The sequence below is a fragment of the Cheilinus undulatus genome, linkage group 6 (assembly GCF_018320785.1).
Source record: "Cheilinus undulatus linkage group 6, ASM1832078v1, whole genome shotgun sequence".
In the NCBI taxonomy this organism is placed as follows: Eukaryota; Metazoa; Chordata; class Actinopteri; order Labriformes; family Labridae; genus Cheilinus; species Cheilinus undulatus.
Window position 1 is genome coordinate 49,279,847 of NC_054870.1, and position 27,515 is coordinate 49,307,361.

Here is a 27,515-nt window from a genome sequence, read left to right on the forward strand (position 1 = left end):
AAGCTAACTCATTAACTCATCGGCTCAACAACTCAACCCATCAACTCAACCAAACTCATTTATTCAAGTCAACAACTCAACTCCTGCACTCAACTTTACTCAAACAACTCAACTAAGCTAATCTCTATCCAACAATTTAACCTAACAACTCAACTTATATCAACAACCCAACTAACCTAAATGTTAGAGTACGTTTGGACCCTGTCTGTCTGAGTTTCAGTAAACTTCCTGTGAAATGGCGAGACATCAAATTTGACATCATGGCCACGCCCTAAGAGTTCTGTTCCAGAGCTGTAAAAATGTCTTTAACACAGTCTTTCTAGCCCCATGCAGAATATTCAGTGGGTTGGATTCACTCAATAGGATGGGTTAATCCTATGGGTTAAAAGAAAAGTCTAATCCTAGCCTCTTTTGTCACACACATTGAAAATGATGGATATCCTGTTGGTTTTACAAAATGGGTCCAAAAGGCTTTTTACAGTTCCTGGCATAATAAATATGCCTGCCACATTTTATAATTATAGGTGCAACATGCTATGCTGTTTCTAAAATAGGCTCAGTGGATAATTAATGATCCCCACAGGACTGGGAATAGGGCTGGGAAATATGGAACAAAAAAATTACATCATTATTTTTTGTCTGCATAGCAACACATAGCCTAATACATATGGATGTTTTCCAGGAAAAATTTAGAAAAAGTTGTCACAAGATCAGAAACACAAACTTTCATGTGATTTTAGTAAAAAATTAAACAACACTGAAGTTTGGTTGGTAACACAACAAGGAAAATAGAAGTCCTTAGGCAATTTTATTTTTGTGGTCAATTATTGCAGATAAACTTATGCACATTGTCTAAACTGTACAAAAACACTGGCAGCATATCCATATATTGAGATGTTACAGATTGTCCATATTCTAAAATAATATACATCTCAGAGTGAGATACTTAGGTGTTTGTAGATGGATGTTTACTTTTTTCATTGTTTTTTAACTATTTTTATTGTTCATCACATGTTTGGAATAAATGTATCAACAAATTTAACATGTAAAAGATTATTTTTCCATAATTTCAATGATTGATGGTATCAGAAAGTTCAGAAAGGTATTAATCTTCAGTCTTATTTCTAACGTAAGAAAGATAAAAAATGTAAATCACACAAATATGTTGACAACAGTTGGAAAGTGGGTCACTCCTCACCAGTTCCATCCATGTTTTCATGTGCTGTCAACATATTTGTGCTATTTAGACAGTGTGTAGGAGTTAGTCTGCAATTTATTTAAGTTAAACATGAAAAAGTACCCAATATCGGGTGTCTAGGACTTTTATTTTTGTTTCAGAGGTATCAAATGGGTTTAAAACTGTTTGATTTTTGTATATAATACTGTAATAATGATCTTAAATAATGTGATATAAATAAAATGATAATCCTCATTAAGATTATACATTTCAGGCAGATTATGTTGTGGTCAGTGAGGATGTTACTGTTACTGGTTCTTACTGTAAACCATCATTTACTGACCATAAGGCCTGGCATCATTTTTTTCTCCAAACAACCAAAACCATAAGAACATAAATGTTTCTGCCTACCCTATATTTGGCTTGAAAATATACAGATACATCTAAAAAACTTGATGTATTTCCAGTCCCACTCGAGATTGCCTGAAACAAAGTAAAATGAGGTAAAGAGAGGAAACACGCAGTGAGAACAGAAGCATTGCGAATGAACTGGCGTTCAAAGCGGGGTATTGTGAGGACTAGTGAATCGCCTGCTGACGACCATGCAGGGCACGCTGCCTGGGGATTGTGCAGAGAAACAATCAGCAGTCAGGGGTTGATTTCTCCAACCCTCTCCTCGCTTTCACTCGCGCCAGAAAAGAGCTCGACTCACCCGGCTTCTCCCCACATTCTCCCACAGATAAAAGAGCTCACTCTCTCTTTTGTGCTGCTACACAACTGCACACTTGCTTTATCTCCACATCGACGGTGGAAAAAGAATCTCCGTGCCACACTCTCATTTCGTCTGTGCTTCACAGATATAACACCTTGTTCTAAAAAATCTACATCTCAGTCTTATTTGGTTCTACTGGTGTGTTTAAATTTCCAAAAATATCCCAATATTTGAGACTATTCCTGTCTGTTTCAGCAGCAGACGGTGGAAATGTGTAAGATGCCTGGAATTTCCACTTTCTAAAGAAACATCTGTGAAGAGGAAGCAGAAAAAAGGAGATTTATACATCTGAAATGCACAACCAGCCCAGTCATCCCACTTCTCAAACTCACTCTGCTATCAGATATGTCAGCAATACTTCAGTGGAGCCACAGTGCCCCCTACAGGACACCAGGAATGAAAGCTTCAAGAGCACTGGATCTCATCTTTTCTTGCTCTGTTTGCTACCTGATATTAAAGAAAGGCTTTGCCTGATTTACAGTGTTACAGGACACTGCTATTTAGCAGGAACCATCTCTATGTGCTGGCTCAGAGAGATTCATGTCTTGTTTTCTAAAAAGAGATATTTTCTGTTTTCATGCAACCACAAAAACACCTCTGAGGTCAATTTTCCTCCTCAAGTTGTTTAATTCTCCTTCTTTAAGACACATTCCCCTCTAAAATAGTCAAGCTTCAATGAGCTTAATGTTATTGGAACAGGAAGTGATGTATCAAGCTGAGCTTTGGCTCTCTACCAGAACAGATACGGATCTAACAGTATTTTTATTCACCCTGACCCGTGACAATTGAGACATCGGGATTGAGTGCGTGCAGACACATGACAAATATGTCTGAAAGGAGACAAACACGTGCAGCCTTATAACGGCACCCACATCCTAATCCAGGTGTTAGTTACAAGCTTGGAAATAAACCTTTCTGTCTTCCCACCACTGTTGCTGATGTTTTACTAGCCACTTAATTTAAACTGGCAGTATAATGTCGTGATATATAACATTATAAACAAGCATTATAATATTAACTATCTGATAAATGCTGAGACTCAAACAGAAAGTAATGCTTAGACTTGCACAAAAAAAACCAATATTATTTTTCTTTTTTTAGTTTATTGGTTTGAGGTTGTTCAGAGTCTCCAGTGCAGCTATGTTTTCAAATGCTGATTTGTCTGTAACTAAACCTTGAAGAGACCCAATATGATTAATGGATTTTAAAAGTATTTGGCTGTGCTCTTAAAATCAAAACAGATCAAGTAAAAGACTGTGGCTAAAATTAAGCTGCTGTCTGTCACTTATCACCTTGCTGCATTGGATTTATTTACCTGCCACTGTGGCTAGTAGGAAAAATCCCCAGCCACTGCACAAAAAACAAACATTTAGGTGCTAATGTCCAACCCTGGTTGGTCAACTGCTATTAAAAAACATGCATTGATTGGTCAGTGCAGGGATGTCATTTGAGACAACAGGTTGATTACAGCCCTAATATTTTCCTCTGCTGCATAATGTAGCTGTTGACTTATTACCAACCGTGATTGTTTTGTTGTAATGTAATTTGTTTTAATTTAAATTATTGAAGCATTATACTTTGTAGCCTGTTGAACATTGATAATTATTTTTAAGTTTGTTCATAACTGTGTTAATTAATTTACAAAAAAGAATGAAAGAATCCACACATTGTTGAATTAAGTTGTCCTTACTGTTGAAAACTTGTTGCATTACTTACCTGGTGGTTTATGGGCTGCTCTGTTAAACAAAGTCAGTAAAAGCATGCTGCTGCTCCTTCTTTCATCAGGTTGCGCTGCCACCTGTAGGAGGTTGGGATGCAGTCCCGAGTTAAGTAGCCTGACCACCCACTGAGCCATGTTTCAATCAGGTGCTCCTGTTTGATTGAGGACGGTTTGGTATGGGTCCTTACATTAGCCCCCAAAATAGTTTGCATTTCCACAAGTGTTGTTCTCAAGACCACACTATCCGAGCAAGACCGGCCCACGACCAGAGTGCACCAAGACCAAGACAAGACCAAGACTTGTGGAGGTCGAGTCAAGTCAAGACCTAGACCATAAAAATTGATTTTAAAAAACCATGACAAGGTTGAACAGGTAAAGAGCATTCTCTCTTTAATTTTAGTTTTGTTTTTAATACATTTGACAGATTAAAAGGAGTCTGCAACTCTTTCAAAGCACAACATGCTAAAATCTCAAATCTTACCAAATTTGTTCAACTAACTTCTTGTAAAAAATAAATCCTTGTATGTATCTAAAAGCTACTGACAAGTCCAGAATTATTTTAAATATCTGAAAGTGAGATGTTTATCTAGATTTGTCAGGTGAATGAGGCTTAATGTAAGTGTTCAGAGGTATTTCTGACTAGAAATAGGTTTGACTGATGTCTGAGTTTTTGCAGGTGTGGCTATTAGTTGTTGAACAAGTGCTTCTCCATATTATTACATTAATGAAGTTGAAATAGCAGATCAGTGCTGGTCTCGACCAGTCTTGATGGAATATCCCAAGTCCAGCCAGCCTGACACTGAGACAAGACCATGATATTCAAAATGTGGTCTTGAGACCACTCTCAAGTCCAAGACTGTTCTCGAGTACTACAACACTACTTTCCACTGACATCTGTACCCCGACTTGGACAGTGGGCTGTTGAGGCTCTACATGACATCAGCGAGAGTCTGCCGCTCCAGCCGCCGAGTTGAAGAAAAGATGAGTGACAGAATCAGTAGGGAAAAGCAGTAAACGGCTTATGTCAGCTGAAAACTGCTGTTAAGTAACTACATCTTGACTATGTTCACCGTTGTCAGTACAGATCATCGGCTGATGGAACAGGTCTATAGAAACGTTCTGAGTCGTAGCGGTACATTAATAAAGATACAAGATGAAGCTGGGCTATTACAGTTGATTCAACAAGCATGTTAGTGGTGATGAATACGATCTGAATTCAACTCTACAATCCTTCAACTCACCTCGAAAGGAAAATAGAGACATCAAATTTCAGCAGATCAACCGTACAGTTAAATATCTAAAGTGACAAGGCTTCTAATAATAATAGATTATGTTTTATACCTCCTGAGATGTCTGATTAACTTGGATGGCTTTAGAGAGCAAAGACAAGTATATTAAATAAAGAAGCATCTTTAAAATCAACATGATTTCTATCTGGTTAAATATGAAAGTCGTTTCTGTGAACACTTCATGAAGTGAATGCAATCCGATGCTTTAACAGTTTATACCATTTCATACATAAGCTGAGAGTTGTACCATAAGAATTTGTCACATTAAAAATAAACTAAAGATTTAGCTGGTGTACGTGGATCTCAATTTAAAACAGGCTACAGCCTGAAGTTTTGCAAATAGATTAAGCAAACATGAGGCTTCATATCAACAAAACTTGATCATTAATTCAGTTTTATAGCTATCACCAATGAACCAGGCTGACGTGAGCCTTCAGGCTCTGCTTATGTGCTTGAAATCAGGTCAAAATAAATGTAAGGAAACCCGATATCAGTATCCACTGTCCAGGAAACTGTATGGATCTCTAATGCACCAAAGTACCCCTAATTTAAGTGGGTATTATTACCCACTCTTCATAGAGCAGACAGCTGTGTTTTGCAGCCCAGCTGAGCAGTCATCTGGTTTGCTGAATGTGAGTTCAGCGCCCTTAGTCATCTGGTTTGCTGAATGTGAGTTCAGCGCCCTTATTGTGTGTGAAGCTCCACCCCTTTAGGTGAGCCATAGGTGAGCTATGCACCACAATGGAAGGGTGCCAAAAAAAATAGGGTGGTACGGGTTGTTTTTTTGGAACCCTTTCCAACTTTAATCATGGAAATGCAAAAAAAAAAAAAAAAAATCTACTGTACCATTCCAAACTGAGCCAGACAGCTCAGTGGAAACAGCCTGATATGTAAGAAGACAAGATAAAATCAGTGATCAGCTGTTTACACTCGTACTGCCAAAAACCCTGATCAGGGCATCCCCAGTTATACAACAAGAAGAGAAAAATGGAAATATTAGTGGTGATGAAAGTACGCAATTAAACATGACATAGAAGCCGCCATTTTCTACATATTTGTGACTTTAAATTTGTATTAAACAAGATCTAAAGGTGGCTCTAAATTTCTAACAAGTCTGATAGATGAGCTCTGGCGTGCAGCTTTCAGCACACTGAGCTGAAATATGTTTCGAAATAGGGAGGGGGAAGTGAAAAAGAGGCGAGAAAAGAAAAACAGGGACACAAACAGCGACTTCCCGACCTTGACAACAATGACTTAAGTTCCCTGTCTACCCGTGAACAAGTGAGGACCTGACCTGAATGACGGCCCTCTTTGGTGTCTCCAAAGACACAAACAAGATTCATGTCCTAAACTTCACTCTGTGTGGGAGTGAGTGAGTGTTTGGGATACAGAGACGAAGAGAAGGAGGAGCATGCGGGGTCATAAGATGCGTGACTTGGAAGAAACGGGAGGCTCATTCTCCCCAACACTCAGCACGGTCATAGACCATTAGCAGTCCAAGAAATGGGAGACATTTCCTCTAAGTGCCAGCCGGATACACACTGACAGCACAGATTCCCATGATTACTTCCCATTAGCCACACCTCGTGAAAAATTATTTCTATCTGGCCATGTTGGCACCTCCTTGACCACACAGATTAGGTAAACAACGCTGACGTTGACCGAGCGCCGAGGCAGGCTCACGCGGCTGCTCGCAATCTGGGTGCCGGGTAGGGAGAAATGGAGCCGAAATCTGAAGGAGCAGGAACACACCAGCTGGTTTGTCACCTCAGCTCACATTTACAGCCTGACGGAGGGGGAAACCCTGTCCTTGTGGTGCATCTTTCTCACAGCTGATACGATTAACTGGACATTTTAGTGCAGAAGCCAACGCGCGCATTCACCGGAGTCATTTCACTGTTCAACAGAGCAGCACGCTCCCTCGGCCAGGAGCATCGATTTTCATTCTCACTGTGACAGAGCAACAATCACAAGTTTGCTCAAGAAGTTACCAGCCTTCTGATGAACTCTATATGAGCTAGCTTCATTGTGTACTCTTGTGTATACGATAGCAGAGAGATAAAAAACCAGAGACCTTGAGTTTGAGACGTTCGGCTGGGAGCGTGGCCGCATCACTCAGGAGGTTATGGCACAGGGTGGGAATCCGCAGAGAGACTGATAGACCCGTCGAGCCAGACTCTCCAGGGGCTCGGCGTGCTGTGCTGCACATCCGCGGCCTGACAGAAAGTCTAATGAAGAGTCGGCACTGACAAGATCCCCAAACAGTCGGAAGCAAAAGCATAAGCCAAAGGCTGTTATCACTCACAAAGGGAAATGGAAAAGTAAAAAGTTTGTTGTAAATCTGACACCTTTCTTTGGGATGTCATATCTCCGTCTGCAGTTAGTCTGTGTGGGTGTTTTCGTTGAGACAAACAGTTAAAAAAAATCCCCCAAACATTTTCAACACATCCAATAAAACAAGGCAAATAAAGTTCATAAGAGAAATCGGCCTTCAGGAGGAGGAAAAAGGAGAAAGTTGCCGTATAAAAAAGCAGACCTTTAAAAGAACCCTAAAGTTTGGGAATGTGACAGTGAAAAGTGTCTGATAGACCAGGAGCTCAGCCAGAGAGTAAAAATGTCGCATCTACTTTTCATTCTGCACATCTTTTCTCTGCAGGCTAAAATATTACCCCAGCACTCAGAGAGTCGCACTTTAATAAATAAGGCAGAGCGCTCCATTAAAGCTAGTGACTCACTGAAGAGTATTGTATTCTCCGGACATTACAAACCATTATCTTTTACTGTTTGTGTGCAGCCACAGCTGCAGAGGATGAACGATGGACATCACAGACGCTCACTGTACTCAGAAAATAACTACAAGAGATGCAATGAAAGTTTGCTTTATTGGAAATCTACTGAATTGCTTATAATTCATAAAAGTACCAGGCAGTTCATCAAGTTTCAACTTCAGTTACAATGTTGGCTTCCCAGGATCGTGAACCCAAGATACCTGTGCCGTGCCACATCTCTCATACGTTTTTGTCTTGAATGGTAAAAGTTTTAGTGGCTTTTGGCATTTTTTGGCCAAAAGAGTGCATCAACACTGCCTCAAAAATGGTACTTTATTTCTATTTATTCATAATTGTTATGATACATTCTTCTTTCAAACCTTATTTTAAACCTGCCTTTGTTAAACTTTTTTTCACCAAGGCACACCATCTCCATATTCATGCAAAATCTCTTCTTTAACATGTCTGTATTTGTATCTTTTTTTATGCATAGTTGTAGTAATACTGTATGGTTGTTCAAATTCACAACATACACACCTAGACGTTCCTGGCCTTCACCATTTGGGAACATCTGAAAAAATACTACACAAATACACTCAAAAATGTATGTTTTTGCAGCATACATATCTGCCATGCTCATAGTTGCTGATTAAAGCAATCTGCTGTAGCAAATCCAAAACATTTTGCACCAGTTACGAGGCATTTTTTTACACCAAACTGACCCAAATATGTATTTAGAAAGTGCCAGAAATACCACTGAAAAATCTTATCTTTCTAGGAGGCTTTCTAAGAGGTTGTACAATGTTTTTATACTTTGGGATAATGCAAGTTTTAACCATTATTATGACAAATATTTTTTTATCTGAATCAATGATAGGATCAAAAACGCCAGTGCAAACACATGTAAAAGTATCTGAAGTGGATAAATAGTCAAAGTAATGATGCATGGTTGCACAAATTCCTAAGGTACACCTAGATTTAACTTCAGTGGTACGTGCTACACCATTTGAGAATCACTGTTTTAAGGTGTCAGAGTTCTGATTTCCCAGCTTTCCAGGAATAATCATTCCAACCATCAACAAACAAATATTTGAAAATATTTTTTCCTGTCCTCTGTAGAGAACAGGTCCTCCCTCCCTCCCGTCGACATTTATTGATATCCATGCATGTGTATTGGATCTGCAGCCCTGGTGCAAGCATCCTGGTTAACAGTTACTTTATTTTGTATATGAAAAGTGTGTCAAGCTGTTGTTGGGTTGTGATGATGGGATTATCAATATGTGCCACTTTACTTTATAACCCCTTTGCTCTACTGTTGCCCTCATTTATGCCTTTTTTAATCCAATTTTGCAACTTGTTGCAACATTTTTTGCAACGCTTTTTACCTACTTTATGTTGCATTTTTGCAACACTTTTTCACTTTTAACAGTTTTTCTTAGTGTACTTTTAACGTCTTTTCACAAGTTTTCCATCCATTTTGCCCTTTTTCTGCATTGTAGTAACCCATTTTTGCCACTTTTTAACCGCTTTTCACTTCTATATCTGGCCATTTTTGCAAGATTTTTGCCGCTTTTAACAAATTTGATACTGTTTGCCACTTTAACCTCTTTTCACAATTCTCCCATCCATTCCATCCTTTTTCTCCCCTTTTTTACATTGTAGTAACCCATCATTGCGACTTTTATCCCATTTGTGCCTCTTTAAGCCCTTTTTTGCTAACCTTGCAAAGCAGACGGATTTGCCCATTTCCGTGTTCCTCACTGGCGAATCCATCTTGCAAAGCCACCGTCTGAACAGTTTGGGCCCGGTTAGAAAGTGACAGGACCAATGAACGTCAAGGTGCAGTACTTCGAATGCGAGAGAGCCTTGACGTAAGCAAGCAGCGAGAAGAGGCCAGCATAATTATGGCAGAAGACATTAGCGTGGATGCTGCTAAAGCGCCAGTTTTATCAGAACATGACAACATTTCTTCGTTAAAGGAAGAACAAAGAACAGCATTGAGCTGTTTTCTTTTCAAAAACAACAAAAGTTGTGTACTGACATGTCTACAGTGGCCATTGTTTGTGTTATGGAGCTCTCTACGGAGTCCATTTTTCTGCTTTTTAACCGCTTTCACTACTTTATCAGGCCATTTTTGCAAGATTTTTGCCCCTTTTTGTTGTTGCACATCATGGCTTAGCTATGAAATCTGAATTACTCTCCATGTGGTTTAGTCAGTGTATCCATCTACATTGTTAACATTACCCAACAAGGTAATTCTGTTTTAAGAAAAGGGTTTCCATTTTGTAAGAGGCTATATTGCATTACTGCATAAACATTTTTTGTCCCTGAAAAGTTTTACTTTTCCAGTTAAATACAAAATATGGTTATCCCAGATTAACTTCATAATGGACCATGATTTGCTGTCCTCATTGGTCCTTCATTTGGCTGGGCCCCAGGCAGCACTGCGCTATATCCCCCCTTATGGGCGGCCTTCCATCTGAGTACCGCACATCACAACACAGCAGGAAGCAAAGAAATCTATTCATCTTGTCTTGTTTTTATGACCATGGGAAGCCAAAATCATATTTGACATCAAAACACAATTAACTGCCTCCCAGTAGCATCAATCATATTCTGGTAGATGATGAATGGTGAAGGGTTCAAAGACTGCATCGCAAGAGGATTTGTGTTTAAAGTTTAGCCAACTTTAGGCTCAAAAACTTCAATTCGGACTGTTTTCTACTCCATAATAAAATCAGCCATCTCCTTGTGTCAGGATCAAATACACCATCGCTCATACTTATTCAAATTTCTGAAATCGCTTCATTAATTTTAGTGATTTCTGTGAACAGAGTCCCTGCTGATGCAGGAGTGCTGTATTTGAAAAGAGTGTGATGATTAAAAAAGACTGGCATCCATTTGTATGGAGGGTAAAAAGATAAAATACACACCTGCTGCTCAGAGCCTTATTAACAGATATAATTCAAGTCTGTATAACTGAAAGAAGCATTTTCAGTCTGGGATTTAAGGCAGCATTTTTACCCCAAAAGCTAAGGAATAGACTTGCTACATGGTAGAGGAAAAGGTTGACCTATAATGCTGAATTAACCTGATGTATTAAGATTATTTAAAGGTGATGTGGGCTCAAATGTGTTCTTACTCTGCTAGGTTTTCTTTAGAAAAATAAATAAATTAGATCAACGTTCCTCTGACCACAGAATAACCCCCTATTTTCCTACAGCACAGACCCGCTCACATATAACCCTCTGTTCTGTGCATTATGCATGAATGACCATGAAGGTAAACAACGCTGTTTGTTTGCCAGGAGACCCCCGCAGGCCCCCGATGTTTGAACTGACTGCATATCAAAAACATATAAAAGTCATTCTGTAGAGGATGGTGGTGCTCTGCCCTCCGAGGGTCAGCGCTCTCATCAAACCTGTGATGACTGCAGCCTCATACCTTTGAATGCCAAATGCCTTTCTCACATTTGTCTCTACGCCTCCACGTTCTTTATAGCATTCATAACCAGATTCTCTGCACACAGTAAATTGGTTCCTGTAAAAAATGATCTAATACAGAGCGATGGGAAAGGTTTACAGGGAGTAATGGATTAGGAGTCGACCTCTGTGCATAATTACCGCAGTCATCATGATAAGAGAAGTCCTCTCCACTTGGCAGCTCTATCTTTACGACCTTATCCTGGTCTGAGAGCGATGGCGGCACCAACATGAACTCAACGCACAAAGACAAGGAGAGAAATGGAAGTCAAGATCTCCTGTTTGTCATTTTAAAGAAAAAGAAAAACCAAGCTGGAGCGTCCTTTAAACTTTCAGTGAACCCTGAAATCATCTATTAAACATGCTCTTAATAAACTGTGATAGTTTACCCATCTTTCACTGAACCACTTTAGAAATGTGTGATTTCTAAGGGGATGACCTGTGAAGCTGAGATATAACACAGAAAGAGAAGTGACAGAAAACTGCAGTACCTTAAGTGGCCACTTGGGACTGACTCCCAAAGTAAGTCAATCTCCATCTGATCTCATGTTAAAATGCAAGACTTTGCAGCAAAATCAAACATGTTAACAGCATGGTATAAAACAATTCTGGTCATATGAAAGCTTCCTTACATGGGAGTTTTGTAGTACTTTTAATCAGTTAGGTTTCAATTCTTGATATTTTTGGATAAAGAATTTAAATGCTACATTGTGTGCTAAAAATGTACACCGAGAAAGCCCTCTACAGGCTGAAATTAAAACTTTGCTCAAGGCATCCCACAGCCTAAATTTGGCCTCCACAAATCAGCGATGTTGCTATGACACTCTAGGATTATGGGTAATGTAGTGCTGTTGCCTAAGATCATAAATAAACCATGTCTTTCTTAAAAGAAGGTTGATAACATCCATGCTTGTGTTTTCTACATGATCATGAACTTTATTTTCCCATTCAAACAGCTTTTTAACAACCATTAAATTCATTTGTAGCAGCAGTGCTGGGTTGGAAAATTAAGTTTCATCTGTAAAGGCAAGATCAGCCAATCAGAGACGTTGCTGAACACTCTAGGATTGTGGGTAATGTAGTCCTGCTGGCTGAGATCACTAATAAACCATGTTTTTCTTTTTTAAACAAGGTCCTTTACATGAGAAATTGTGCCCTCTATCTGACATATAATCATCATTTTACAGTCAGGTGGCTTGTGTTTAGTCTGCCTTGAATGGTTCTGGCAAAGGTTATAATAGTTTTGGGTTTTCCATTAGTTTTTATTGTTATTTCATTTTACCTTTTGTTTGTCATTCCAGTTTAGTTTGAATTAGTTTTTCCTGCAGGGTTACTAGTTTAGTTTAGTTTTTAATTTGCAAAAACCCTTCGTTTTAGTTTAGTTTTTATTAATTTTAATGTTAGTTTTAGCATTTTTCAACAACATTGGATACCTGTCAGAGCCGAGATCGAAGAGGGCTCATCACTTTGCATTTCATTTATTTAATTTTGATGTTTATATTAAACTTAAACCAAAAATTACCACAATGTGAAGTCTTCCCCAGTCAAATCAGGGGATTTCTTTTTCTCCAGGCTTGGGCGTACTATTACATGTTAGTCATTATGCTGCTGCCAAATACTTAAACTAAAGAGATTTGTCTTTAACTTTATTTCATTGTAGTCAGTTTTCTAAGCACAGGATTTAGTTTAAGTTAGTTTTCATTTCTTTTTAAAGCTTAGTTTTTATTTAGTTTCAGTTAACTAAAATGATTTTTACAGTTTAGTTTTAGTTATTTAGTCATTTTGGGTTAACTACAATAACCTTAGTTACTTGTGACATTATGGCAAACAATCAAGTCTAAAAAGCACCATAGACTCAGTGATGATGTGGCTGATAAGGGACAGCAGGAAGGAGGGAGTGGTTGTATGTTATCCCCCCTCCCTCCCAGCCCTACCTGAGGATCTTAAAACATGTTTTTTTAATTCCAGGGTAGATGGACCTAGGCTGAAACAGTCCGTAGCGCTGCATTGTTTTGGTAACAATGTGGGATAGTGATTATGCTGGACAATATTCCGATTTGAGATTGCAATTACGATATCACAGATAAATGGTATCGCTTGATTATCAAGGAACATGCAGAGTGTGCATTTCTCAACTGAAAACATGCAAATATCAAGTAGCATAAAAAAATACTAAACTTGGGGTTTTTACAGCACTGTTTTTAAAGTAACAAATGTTGTAGTAGTGAAGTTTTTTTTTCTTTTCTGTCTTTCAAGTACTACTCAATGCAAAAATAACTGCAGCCTTTTATGTATGTAATTGCAAGTCCTGATATCGCATTTGAAATTGAGATTGCAGTTATGATTGAAATGAAATTAGCTGTGCAGCACTAACTCTGGGTTTAAGCTACTCTTTAAATTAGGGCTTAAAGTTGTGCAATGTATAATCTGGACAGTTCCTTGTCATTTTTGTGCTGTTGAAGACTTTTAGGCTTTTTATGCAAATAGACAAAAAAATCCACCCTGCTGTTCAGCTTCTTTTTCAAATACAATGTCAAAGACAGGTACCTGAGTACAGGCTTAAAACACTTAAAAACTCCTATTAAAATGTTGCCTTTGCCACCATCTTCCCTCCAAGTTTCTGAGACCCCTCAGTGCCTCTGGGCCCCTCCAGAAATTAGGACCCCCACCTTTTTAGACACTTGCCTTAATCATCATTCACAAACAGCCATACAAGGGTTACCATAATGATTATGGGTCTAACAGCTTTCTTGCCGAGTTGTCTCCGACCAATGTACTTTCATTATAAAGAGTGCGTTCAGTAAAACCATCTGCCTGGGCTGCGTGCTGCAGGGAAAAGCCATGGTGTGATGAAATGGCCAACCTGCCCTCCACACCTGCACTTTCCTGATTGTCATCACATCCTTTTCTCTCCGGGCTCTCACCCAGGTGACAGTTTGAGCACCTCCTGTCCAACCTCCAGCCAAACAGAATTAAAGAAGAATTAAAAACTCAATGAGCCTAATAATTAAACTTTAATGGAGGGAATAAAGCAACTTCACACTGTTTAAAAAGCTATAGGAAGCCACTAGAACAGCAGTGGTGGATGTTTCTTGAAATTACACACATCTCTCTTCTGCAGCTCATGTCTGGCTACAATCTTTTCAAGGCCTGCACATTTATTTAGTCTGCTTTTGCAAAAAATATACAGTCTAAAATGTGATGACAATAAAGTCATGCAGAAACAATCCTGAATATCACACTTCATTGCAATGAGTGCATTCAGGCCATAATGCTGTGTAAGGCTTTGTCATAAGGATTGCACAATGACCAGGATTCATCATCACTTAGATTCACATAACCGTAACAATATCCATTTATTTTATAAGGGGTTAGTGTGAGGCCAGTTGGCTAGCCAATCAAGCACAGTAGGCTATTACCACAGTCAGCAAACCAGTTGCTAGCTTTGGCTTCAATGCAGGTAGGTGCCGAGTCTGACTGGAAAGGGAAATCAGTATTGCCATAAAGCTTGTCAGCAGATAGACGCATGAAGTGTTCTGAAATCACTGACTGTGGAAACTGAAAACACTGGGCGTTAAGCTACTTATGCCTCTTTCTCCACACTCTGGGACCTTGACATTCAAATAACATGCAAAAGTTACAATCAACTGAAAAGATGACTTTGGACCACTTAATAATGATACATTGCTGTTACTAATGATGGTCCACTAATTGCTGATTTATGTCTGACTATTCATCTTTCTCAACTTGTTTTGCTTTTAATATAAAAACAAAGACTATATGAGTGTCATAAATGACAGCTATATTGAAAATTAGGTTCCTTGCTGCATATTCAACTGGAATATCAGAGTAGAGAGGGAAAAGGAAGGAGAAACATAATGAGAACTTACAATACAGTCACAAAACTTTTTCTAAAGACCAGCTTAGGCTACACAAACTCAGTCAGATTTTGGCTTGGCTGAATCATTGCAGCTCATCGTCAAACGTCAGGATGTCAGAATTTGTCTGGCATCATCATCTAGTTTGACACTCTGACCTGACGTCAACAATGTGAATCCTGATGCCTACTGATAAGAGAGAATTTGCTCCTTATCAGAGCAAGTCACCACTTTTTCTCCCTGCAGGGATCTTATGTGTGCAGAGAAACTGGATGTATTAATTTGGCTAATTGAGCTTATTTTCTCAACATTATCATGTTCATACCTCAAGTTCAAGCCGAAGGATATCCCATCCATATTGTCCTCCTCTTCATGCATAGGGAAGAGTCCATAAATGTAAACCATAATCCTTAATCCAGTCCATAATTGTTTCTGGTTTTCTTCTTTTCTTAGCAAAACCCACTAGCATCTGTAGCTATGATTCACTCTCTTTGACCTGCCTTTCTGACGACCGGTGAACTCACACACTGTCATGGAGACGGGAGTGACACACTTGTACTGGATTGGACAAGATTCATGCATAATCGAACATGGCACAGTTGCGAAAGACCTAAGGAACTCAGTAGTCTGAGTTGGCCTTAAAAATGTCTGCTTTAAACTGACACAAGAATCTTTTCTGACACTCCTGGTGCCTTGCCATCTCCCTCTTTCTTCTTTCCTTGTTCATGTCATCGCATCTTGCTGCATTGCTTGCAGGCTGTCAGGATACTACAAGAGGAATCAACACAATCGAGCTGATTTTGCTGCTGGCACTCCCTCGTGTCATGTGCAGTTGGGCCACACTGTCACAAACCTACCTCAATATCATGTGACGAATTAGCCTCTCCACTGCAGATTCTCAAACACATCCAACAGACACCACGACAATAGTTGAGTACATTTACTCCTCATGTAAACAGTTAACAAACAGCAGGCCTTAGACGCTAGCACAGTCACATTAGCACAGGTAGCTACACTGTCAGTTTACATGGCTCTTTGGGTTGTAAAAGCATCTTTGGTAGCTTCACCGCCCTCAGTTTGTCAACAAATGATGTTGTTTCCAGCAGTATTCATTTTCTGACCTTTAGAGACCTTTGGTGAGCACCAAAGTTCACCAAATTCCTTGTGATGTTGCTTGAATGTATGCTGCTGAAGCAGAAAAAGTGCATGTGTTGGCTCACCACAAATTACAGGAAGCGACTGAGAAGCACTGCCCATTCTAAAATACACAAAACAAATCCTATGTACGTCTGTGCTGTTTTTAACTGCAGCTATTAGACTGAAACTCTTACAAACTCTTAATAACCACGGGATTCTCTCTGCAATACTCTGAGAATAATCAACTGCATCTATAAAAAGGCTAAAAGAGAAACATTAGAGGCCAATAAAAGAGCTGCTGCCCTGGTTAGATGCTGAATATTAAATATTAATTCCGGCATGTATTTCAATAATGGGAGGGCAGAGTATGAGAGGATACACTCCTAGGATGAGTATGTAGAATATGCATGTAATTTTCTGAAAGTGCAAACCAAGCAATAAGAGGCAGCAAGAGCTCTTTGCTAAATTTTATCTGTTTTTAGGAATAATTCTCTGGAGATACGATCTGAAAAACTCTGTTGACGTCTTCCAAATGCATGGAAATAAACGATAAGTGTCCTGCAAATAGAGATGCCCTGATTGAGCAGAGGTAATCATTATTGTCCAGTTTACATATGATTGGTAGATTGCAAGTAATGCTTGTCATCACAGATGCTCTGGTGTCCAGAGGAGCACTGTGTGGGGGTGTAGTGTGGTTTTACAAATGCAGATAAAACCTAACGGGTCCAAATTGGTCCTGCTTGCCTTGATCCGAACAAACTTGCTCTGTGCACTCTATTTTTGCACAAAAATAGTCCTGTTACACATCAAATTAAACAGAGAAAGCTCAGCTACAAGCCCAAACAAACCATTTTCACCTACACTACATCCAACTCAAAAATGAATCAAATCAATGACCACATATCAAAGTAGCCATAGCGCTACTTAGCCAGACACTTCCGCCCCCTATGGGAGAGTGCCTGGTACTACAGACACAAACATGGTTGAAAGCCCAGCCTCTGCCTCACCTGAATAGTCTTCACTAAAACCTCTCTTATTTTATCCTGATAACCCTCTAGAGGCATAAAAGTTTAAAGAGGTAACGCCAAGATATGGTGCTATGGCCTACTGGAGAGTTTTGGACTTCAACTGCATTATTTCTATGGGATATACAGTACTGTGCAGAAGTTTTAGGCATGTTTGGATTGAAATTTGAGGCTGAAGTAAGGTGTGTAACGGCGAGTACGCCCACCTGAGGGCCCCATCGGGCGGGAGGGAGGATTGACATAACCCAGGTCATGCTCTGGATGTCTTTGTACATTACCAAGGGCATGCGAAAATAATCTGATGAAAACAAAACAAAAACCACAGTTTTAGGGCGGAGTTATGGGTAGAAGTGGCACTTAAACATAACCTAGGGTACTGTTAGGGTGGGTTGGAGGGTTGCCACAACCCCCTGGTTGTCGTGTGTATGTTCTAAGCACCTGAAAACTGTTGGTGGTTGCCGGGCATATTACCAGGGGTGCAAAGGCCCGAACACGTACATGTCAAATGTGTCGACACCAACTCTGGATGCCCTCCCTCCTCTCTTCAGCCTGGGGTTGTGGAACATCAGGACCTGTGAAGAACTGTTAGCACTCTAAATGCCTAAAACTTGTGCACAGTACTGTATATGCTAAAATTGCAAAAAAAAAAAAAAAAAACAGAGGCGAAAATGAAATTTTTCATTTATATGTGTGTGTCATGCGTGTGCAAAGTTGATTCACTCTGACCCAGTAACATATATACACATATTTACACTTCTGAACAAATTTCAAAAGTATCCTCTTCATTATTGTAGCTTGATCATTTTGATAGAACATGTAGTTAGAGAGTTATACTCATATAAAGATGGGCAGGAAATTTTGAGCAGTATCCTGATAAAAGAGGCTAGGGCTTATCAGGTTGTCTGTAACTGCTGCAGGACTGTCATCCTCCTCCTCTGCCCAAAGCAGAATCATTGCGTTGTCCTTACAGTGGGATACTTGGTTTGTTGCTTCTACGGAGGTCGTTATTTGCTCTGTTGAACAAATGAAGTAAAAGCATGTTGTTCACTGAATAACGATGACTTTTGTGCTCATTTTACCAGATTACACTGCCACCTGCAGGAGGTCTGAGTAAACTACAAAGCTGAGCAGACTGGCCAACCAATCACCAGCTGGTTAAACTAATCCGATGTCACTCATAGATGATGGGTTTAGGTATCTGCAGCAAAAAGAAACACATAACCAGGACATTCCTACTGAATATGTGCATAAAATGTCTTTCCCTTGTCTTTTTTTCCATATACTTCAAATTTAACTCGAATTTTCACAATTAACCTCCCAGCCCTTCAAGTTTGGCTCATGTAAAGAAAAGGACATTCAGACATTAACCTTCAGACTTTCACATTATTCAGTAAAGTGCCACACTTCACAGACAGATGTCTCCTGGTTTCAAGCCTAAATTAAAAACAGCATGAGAAAATGGAAGTCCTGCAGGCTACAGATTGGAGGCGGAGAAAAGATGAAAAGAAAGAAGTGGAACAAACTTTTCAGAGATGTTATCACCGTTCATTACTCAACATCCGCAGTGAATGTTCACATGCTCAGGACTGAGTTACTGAAACCTGGAAAAGAGCCACTATAACCACGACACGTCCAGTCTATTTTGTAACACAATGCCATAACGTAAAAACAAATACCTCTTAAGCACAGAAAAAACTTGGCCTGGAAATTTCCATTCATATTCTTGAAATTAAAATTCATAACATGCTACTGTTGTTGAGCAGAGCTGTCACAGAAAGTAAGCGAATGTGGACAGAACAGTCCAGCACCATTATGTTTTTATCAGTCCATCCAGCAGTACAAAGAAAACCGGCCTGGCACTATGAATAGAGCTGCAGAAGGCCAACTGCTGAGACCTTGTGAAATTTATAAAAAGGTTTCAACAATCCCTTCAACCTCTCAGACCCTCTGACAGCCTGCTAAACAGAATGAATTGCCTTCTGGCTGACATGCAGCTCAATCAGAGCCTGGACGTCTGGCAACATTAACCGCTGAAGTAAAACGCCAGCCTTAGATACAGCAGTATTCAACAGTTTAACACAAACACATGCAATGCTCCCTCCTGAACCTCATTTCCATTCTGATGAGTCTGTTTCTCTTCCTTAATGCAAACATGGAGCACCTTATCAAATGATTTAACCTTAATTTGCAATAAAGGACACAAGACAGGCTGCTGGGAGTATAATAGAGCAATCACAGAGTAATCAATGACTACCTGTCAATCTGGATTATCGCTGAATATACACCAGCATGCCGTCTCACAGACTCCTACCATACAAATACATCTATATCCTACTACCATACACCAATGCACTCCAAACATGGCTGTTGTTAGGGGTGCCCTGGTTGTGCTTTTTTTTTTGCTGCAAATATGACCAAGTCTTTACACATAGAGATCATTCTTGGGCAGACCCCCCTGGATAATTTCCTAGAGATATCATTGACATGCAGTCCTACCCACACAGAATCAGCACAGCCCCTGAGAAACCCAGAGAAGATGTGCTGGAGTGTTGGTGCTAACATCCCGGCTAACAGTTACCTCATTGCAGGCCTGATAAGAGTCATTAATTCATGCAACTTTTTATCTCCTTCTCACCACATTTTCTGCCCACGTTTGCTTCTTCTTTTCACCACTTAACTAATTTTTGATGATTTTATCTGATTTTTGCCACTTTTAACCCATACTGTCACTGTTTTGCCACTTAATGCCCATTTTAGCCACTTCCAATTGGCACTTCTATCTCATTTTGCTGAATTTTGCCCATTTTTGCCACTTTTTGCCCTTTTCTTTTTTTCTTTCTTTTTTTTAAAGATTTATTTTTGGGCTTTTTGTGCCTTTATTCGATAGAGGAGGACAGTGGATAGAGTTGGAAACGGGAGAGAGAGTGGGGAGAGACATGCGGTATAGGGCCACAGGCCAGATATGAACTCGGGCCGCCGGCATACATGGGTAGCGTCTTAGACCGCTAGGCAATCTGCGGGCCACTCTTTGACCATTTCTGTCATGGTTGTATATATTCTTTCTGGCTCTTTTGATGCATTTTTCACATTTTGCAACTATTTAGCAACTTCTAATCCTTCATGCCATTTTCAGTATCATTCTGCTGGTGGCCACTTCTTTGCCACTTCAACCTATTTTTGCAGCTTTTCACCAATTATTGCCACGTTTTTTTGCCACTGTTTACCCATTTTTGCCACCTTTTGCCTATTTTTGCTGCATTCTGTCCATATTTTCCACTTCTTTTGCCACTTTTAAGCCTTTTTTGCCACTTTCCACTCATTTATGCCAACTTTTGTGCAACTATAAATCATTTTTGCAACTTTTTGCCAATTATTGCCTCTTTTTGCCAATTTTTGCTGCTTTTTTTTCCCAATCTTTCCTACTCCATGTAAATTTTGGTCACTAATTTCGCTGCTTTACACCAATTCATCATTCAGTGGCTTCAGACTGAACCATGCTCATGTTTTATAAGTTAACTATTTTAACGTGCTCATGCACAAGGCCAGCTCCCATTGGTTGTGGATAACCGTTTCTACCATCATGACATACACTGATATCTATCAGTATCAGCAGCACATCTGCTGATATTTATCTGCTGTGCTGAGCTTATGCTAAAAAGATAAATATTAAAATTAGGGCTGTCAAAATGAACACGTTAATGCGGATATAGCCATCATCATGATTAATCTGATTAAAAATTTTAACGCAATTAACCCACCTACAGCGCAGAGTGTCTCAACTCTGAAACGTCTCTGGCAACACATTTCGGGCAGTTTGTCAAAGTAGGGTTACCGTTGAGCATGCTGCATGTGCGCAAATGGGCCGTTGATCTGGTAGTAACCAACCAACTCGATATAGAAGACACTTAACAGCACACTTGCCCTCTCGATGGGAAATTTGAGTAAAAAAAAAAAAAAAAAAGAACAAGATGGAACAGTCGATTGACATAAAGTATTATGCACATTCTGCAGGAAGGAGTTTTCTTTTCACTGAAGCACTTCCAGCTTAAAATACCACATTAACGCGAAGCATACATTTGTCTGGGATTGTTTTTATTCATGTGAAAAAAAATTCTACTGCCTCAGGTTATGTTCAAATACAGCTCTGTTGTTGTGTTTTTATGCACTTTTTGATGTGCTTTTGTCATGTTGCCAAATGTAAAAGGGAGACTATGAATAAAAGTGAATATTTTTCATCAAACTGATCTGTATTGTTTCAAAATTTGACATTACCAGCTGCTCACTGGGTGCCAAACATGTCTGGCCCAGCTACATATTCCTTGTTTCTTGAGTCTGTTAGCTTATGCAAAATGAAACGCGATTAATATAGATCAAAAATGAATTATATTTAATCATGATTAATCCACATTAATCCACAGCAACCCTGTGATTAATATGATTAAAAATGTTAATTGTTTGGCAGCACTAATTAAAATACAAATTCATGTTTTTAGTCAGGGAGGACCTGTTAAAATAAGGGTGGCCTGCATGGATTTTAAAGTGGGCAACCTGGTAGCCCACAGCTCAGGCCGTCAAATGTCATCTACATCTTGTTTAACTAAACATTTACCTTTTTAATGCTCCCTTATTTCCTTTGCTGTCCATGACAAGATCCTTGATTGCAGTCTACATCCAAACAGGAAGTTAATTTCCCTTAGTTCATGACAAGAGAAAATGGCACAAAAACAGTTTTAAATACAGAATTGTATGTGAAAAAAGAATGCTATTTCCTGTGATTTACTATAGAAATTAGTTATTTCAACTGTTTTAAATACCTTATTTTGAACACATCACGATTATTTATCTTTGCCTAATTGTCATTTTACTAAATGGACCTTAAACTGTCATAACTTAATGTTATGCCATCTAATTGAGTTAGCTAATGAGCTTTTATCCTGTCAGTTTTAACTAAACTGAAGTATGAGCACAGTGCTACAATCTCAGAAAATGGGTACACAGCAAAGTTTGGAAGATTTAGCCACAGCTGCTCCGAGGCTGACTGACCAATAGCAACAGCGAGGGCTTGTCTAAGTTGGCAACCAAAGTTGCTTCTTTGATTGTATTCACGGTGCTGATGGGCTGATTAACTACTGATTGGCAATTCAGTTAGCCTATATAATTATACTACACCACAAACACAGGGCTTCTGCAGACACCAGAGTAAAGGGAATTGGTCTAAGTGACTACAAGCATGAATTGCAGACTACAGATCATATATTTTCAGTGAAAATCTGCCAATAATCAGGGCATCCCTAACAAGTTAACAAAAAAGCAGTACAACTACACAGGATATGAGCTTCTGTAGAGTCACAAACTGCTAAATATTCAGATACACCATCTCTACCAGTGTTTCAGATGTCTGTTAGTCTTCAACACGATGCTGAAGATGATTCAGATTCGTCAAGTCACGGCATCCTCATCAGGGCTGGTATTTACATAATAGATTAAATTCATTAGCCCTCTCCAGCAGAGCAGTCTGTTTTGCACATCTATTAATCCTGCATAAATTATAGAGGATTAATTTCACACAGGATGCACACTGCTTATGAGACTGCTATTTGTGCTTGTGTGACTCCAAGAGCTGCACGACGAAGAAAAAGTTATGAAACACAACTGCAGAACATTTATACATTCATAGATATGCATACCGCAGCAGCATGGTGTGGCAATTTCAACTCTACAGCTGCAAAATGTCCCTGAGCATCAGCTGCAGAAGCAACAGGTAAAGCAATCTTTTAGCACCTCTGACTATGTGTGTAGGTTGTGACTGCAGAAAATTACATAACAGTGGTGCAGATCCCTGGAAAAAGGATTTCTGCAAACCCTTTCTGATGCAAAATCCTCTCTTTTCTCTCGAAGAAACCTTTTTTAGAAATTTCCCCTACAGCGGGATTTAATATTTGACCACACAGAACACACGGTGATGGCAAAATGAGACGAATATACTCGCTGCATGACAATAACTTTAAGCTTTACCACATAGAAGACAGAGATTTAATAGCAAACAACTTAAAAAGTGAGCAATAAACAGTCAAAAACAACCCAAACACTCAGTAAATTCCAGCTTATTTGGTGTTAGACCGCCTCAAACAGACATCCACTTCAACATCTCCCTCAGTCACTCATCATCGCTTGTGCAAAACCAAATCAAAACCCAGCAGTTCCTCCATCTCAACAGCAGAGGGCAGCCAAGTACAATTTAAAAAGCAAAGCTGCCTTCAAGCAGCAGAAACCATCCAGCAGCTCACAGAGGACTAAAAGCATGTAGATCCCTACCAGCATTGACGATAGCATCCACCTCCAGGACAGTGATATCGCCTTTGTAGAGAGAAACTTTATCACTCAGACCTCCTCCGCCCGTCACCTCCTTCCCTTCTTCTTTCTCATTGGCTGAAAAAGAAGTCAAATTTGTTACATGAATTCAGTAAAACATTTTAAATATGAAGGTGTCCCCTCATTAATGCTCAGCATCATGTCTCCACAACCTGTACACCCCCAGGACTCTGAGTCATGAAGGTAAAATTGTTCAAAAAGTCAAAAAAATTGCTCCATCAGTCCATTCCTTTCCACTTTTCCTTGACCTCACAGAAAAATGTCACAGTCAAAGAAAGGAGTAAGAGGATAGGAGAAGAGTGATAAGGGAATCTGACTGAACTTAATACTAGGCAGATGTTAGACTTTCACCACATCAACCTTTAATAGCTAAAAATAGATACACAAGTGCAGTTTTTTATTAAGTGGTCGATTAGTTTTCATTTTTAAGAAGTATATCTGGGATATTCCTCTGCTCACTCTCCTCTACTCTCATATTTATCTGCATGACTCAGAAGTTCCACTGAATGCAAACTATGGTTTAATTCAGTGAAGGTGACATTATCAGTCTCACTGATTGCTTGTTTTGATTAACAGCTGAGAGGTGCTTCACTTTAAATAAAGCTGACACAAAGAATTGTGGGTCCTTTTTATTTTGCTCCTTTTGTTAGGGTTGGTCCAGAGTATCCTCTACTAAAGGAGAGAAAGAAAGCCATGAAGCAATGGCTTACCTGTCCATTTGGAGAAGGGATGGGTGACTTTGGTTACTGAAGGGTCCACATTTACTTTATGCTCACTGCCAGAGGGCAAAATATTTATTAACCACAGAATATTCTCAATTTTATTATTATAATCAAATATACAGTGCTTAACAAATTTATTAGACCACCACCCAAAGTAAGGTTTATGTCACAGCTGCCCTAAATTAACAGCATTGGTAAAAACTGGTAAAACCAAAACCATTTTTTAATGTTTCTGCAATGGTTAATACAATAATATGTAGAAGCTCTTTAACCCAAATGATATTTTTAATGCTAAAATATACTTATTATTATTATCTTGATTAATATATCAAATTATAGTTATTTACTTGCATTCCTGAACAGAAAAAAATGTTTTAGTGGTTGAATGTTATGCTTGATTCATTTCTGACATCTCAGAGAAGCCCAGTGAGCCGGCTCAAATTTGGGTTTCAAAAGGTGAATTCAGTTTGAAATTCCTCATTCCTGTTCAAAATGGTAAAACATCGAGAGCTCACTGAAAATGATGGCACTTGATGATGCTGGATGGTTTTTGAGACATGTGCTCTAATAAATTTGTTAAGCACTGTACCTTCACAAAATAAGAATTTTTATAGCGTTTAACAAAAATATAATACTTAGAATTTATATTTTCATTAAAAATAATAGCTCATTTAGGATTTTATGGCATCAACACATCTTAAAAACATAGGGACAGGGCAACAAAAGACTGAAAAAGGAAGTGGTTCTAATGCATTTTAGTAACTAATTAGATAAATTAGCAACAGGTCAGTAACATGCCTGGGTGTAAAAGGAGGATTTTAGAGAGGCAGAGACTCTCAGGAGTAAAGATGAGCAGAGGTGCACCAATCTGTGAAAACAGCATGTAAAAGTTGTGGGACAATTTCAGATAATTGTCAGAGAATCTGAAAAAATCTCTGTGCACAAGGGACAAGGATGAAAGTTAATATGAGGTGCTTGTGATCTTCAGGCTCTCATTAAATACAGGCATGATTCTGTACTAGAAATCACTGCATGGCCTCAGGGACACTCCTAGAAATCGTTGTCCGACAACACAGTTGGTTATGCCATCCACAAATGCAAGTTAAAGCTGGATATTAGATGCCATATGTGACCACGATACAGAAACGCCATCATCGTCTCAGGACCAAAACTCATTAAAAATGAGCTGAAGCAAAATGGAAAACTGTCCTGTGGTCAGATGAATCAAAATTTGAAATTCTTTTGGATCCTACGGATGCAGTGTCCTGCAGACTAAAGAGGAGAGGGTCCGTCCAGCTTGTTCTCCTGGCTCAGCTCTAAAGCCTGCCTCTCTGATGGTATGGGGTTGCATGAGTGCCTATGGCGTGGGCAGCTTACACATCTGGAAAGGAACTATCAATGCCGAAAAGTAGAGAGAGGTATCAGAGCAGAATCTGCTTCATCCAGACAACACCTCTTTGAGGAAAATAGCCTTGAACATTTTGGCAAGACAGTGCTTACAGAATAATATACTGCATTGGGCCAGTTTCCCCTCTCAATACATTATTCCTTAGTTGATGTGATATTTTGTAGCATAGACCTTAATGTGAAACAAAAGTAGCCTAATATCTGATTAATGCTGAGAAACATTCAAACATTTCTGTATTAGATGTAGTTGATAAAAAAAGAGGAGAAAAATAAAGACTTAAGTGCTCGAATAAATAATTCTATCTGAAATTGTCTGCGGTAATGTAGTCACTGCTATTTTATTCTCTTTCACTCAAAGTGAAAAAAAAAAAAAAACCTTAACTTAAAAACTCTATGCACCCACAAACACCGTTCACCAAGGCAGAGAGAAGAAAGGAGGCAGTCAGGTAAAAGATCTTCAGTTCTAGCTGAGTCAAACAGTCGCCGATTTTCATTTAATGGATAATTCATAATTCCCCCAGGATTTAAGCAGAATACAGCTGCAGTAAACTTCTGTTCAGTGATTTGATTCATTCCTCAGGTACATTAACAAGGGGGATAAACAGTGTTAATAATGGCCAATTATGTCTCTCTAAATGTGAAATTAACACAAACTTAACTGACACACTGTGGCTAATAATATAAAGGATAATAAATGGGTTATTTAATATATTCTATTTTAATGAAAAGGGATTACACATGACTGTTTTTAAGTGTGTTATACATCACCAGTAAACTCTGATAATCAGGATTCTGACTGTGTAAACCATTCCAGGATAAAACAACCACAGCAGCCACAATTAATGCAAACAATCAAAGATAAAAGTGGCATAGTTGACCATTAGAAGCTCCCCATACTTGCCTGATCCTAATATTAAGTCAAAAACAGTTTCGCTACATCAGAATGAGCCCCCATAATCTAGATTCAGTCAAGTATTTATTCCAGAGACAGGATTAAAGCCACAAAGATCCATGGACATGGACTGTTTGATTTCAAATTTGCCATTGTTGTTCACAATAATCCACTGTATTTACTGTAATTAAGGAGGGATGAATGATATTGTTTTTTTTTTGCTGATATCAGATATGTACAGATTAATCTTAGCCTATATTTAAATATGTATTTCAGACCTAAAACTAAAGTCCTTTGAACACATTTCAATGTTAAAGGATGAACAAAGAAACAAAGGGTAGGCATAGGCCGGTTATTAGTACAAATGGCAAAAATTTACAATCGATCTATGCTGATATTAACAGCCAAAATATCGATTTGGAATATCATCAGAAATTTGGATACCTGCCGATATCTATAATTGCTTTTTAAAGCTGATATGCCAATATCAGGCTGATAATCCTGTGCATCCCTATAATTAAGTGTTTTTTCCCCCTGGGCATTTATTAGCAATGCTATATAGAAACATGTCTGCCAACCTCTGACCTTTGGATTGACTTCCTCATTTGAACAGTTAGGGCCTTCCTTACTCTGTCTAGAGCGTTCTATAGCCAATGAGGGCCTGGGTTGAAGGGAAGTCCCCGCCTCTCTTGTGATGTCATCAGCTCCAGCCTTATAAGGACTGGCATGCTGTCAGTCATGAAAACAGAAAAACCTGTAAATAATGCTGGGAGTAATCTAAATATGAGCGCAGGATGACATGTAAATGACTAGCTAATTCATGTATCCATTTCTCCGCAATATCAACTGCCTTGATTAAAAATTCAGGCTCATT

At 39.0% G+C, this 27,515-nt stretch overlaps 1 protein-coding gene across 2 annotated transcripts in view; it reads right to left on the reverse strand.

Annotated features, from left to right (window-relative positions):
- macrod2 (mono-ADP ribosylhydrolase 2) overlaps window positions 1–27,515 on the reverse strand; it is a 1,185,173-nt gene that overhangs the window by 1,129,703 nt on the left and 27,955 nt on the right. For both annotated transcript variants that reach the window (XM_041789359.1, XM_041789358.1), the window contains exon 3: window positions 23,564–23,677. In XM_041789359.1, the coding sequence (XP_041645293.1) occupies window positions 23,564–23,677 (114 nt within the window). The remainder of the gene's footprint in view (window positions 1–23,563; window positions 23,678–27,515) is intronic.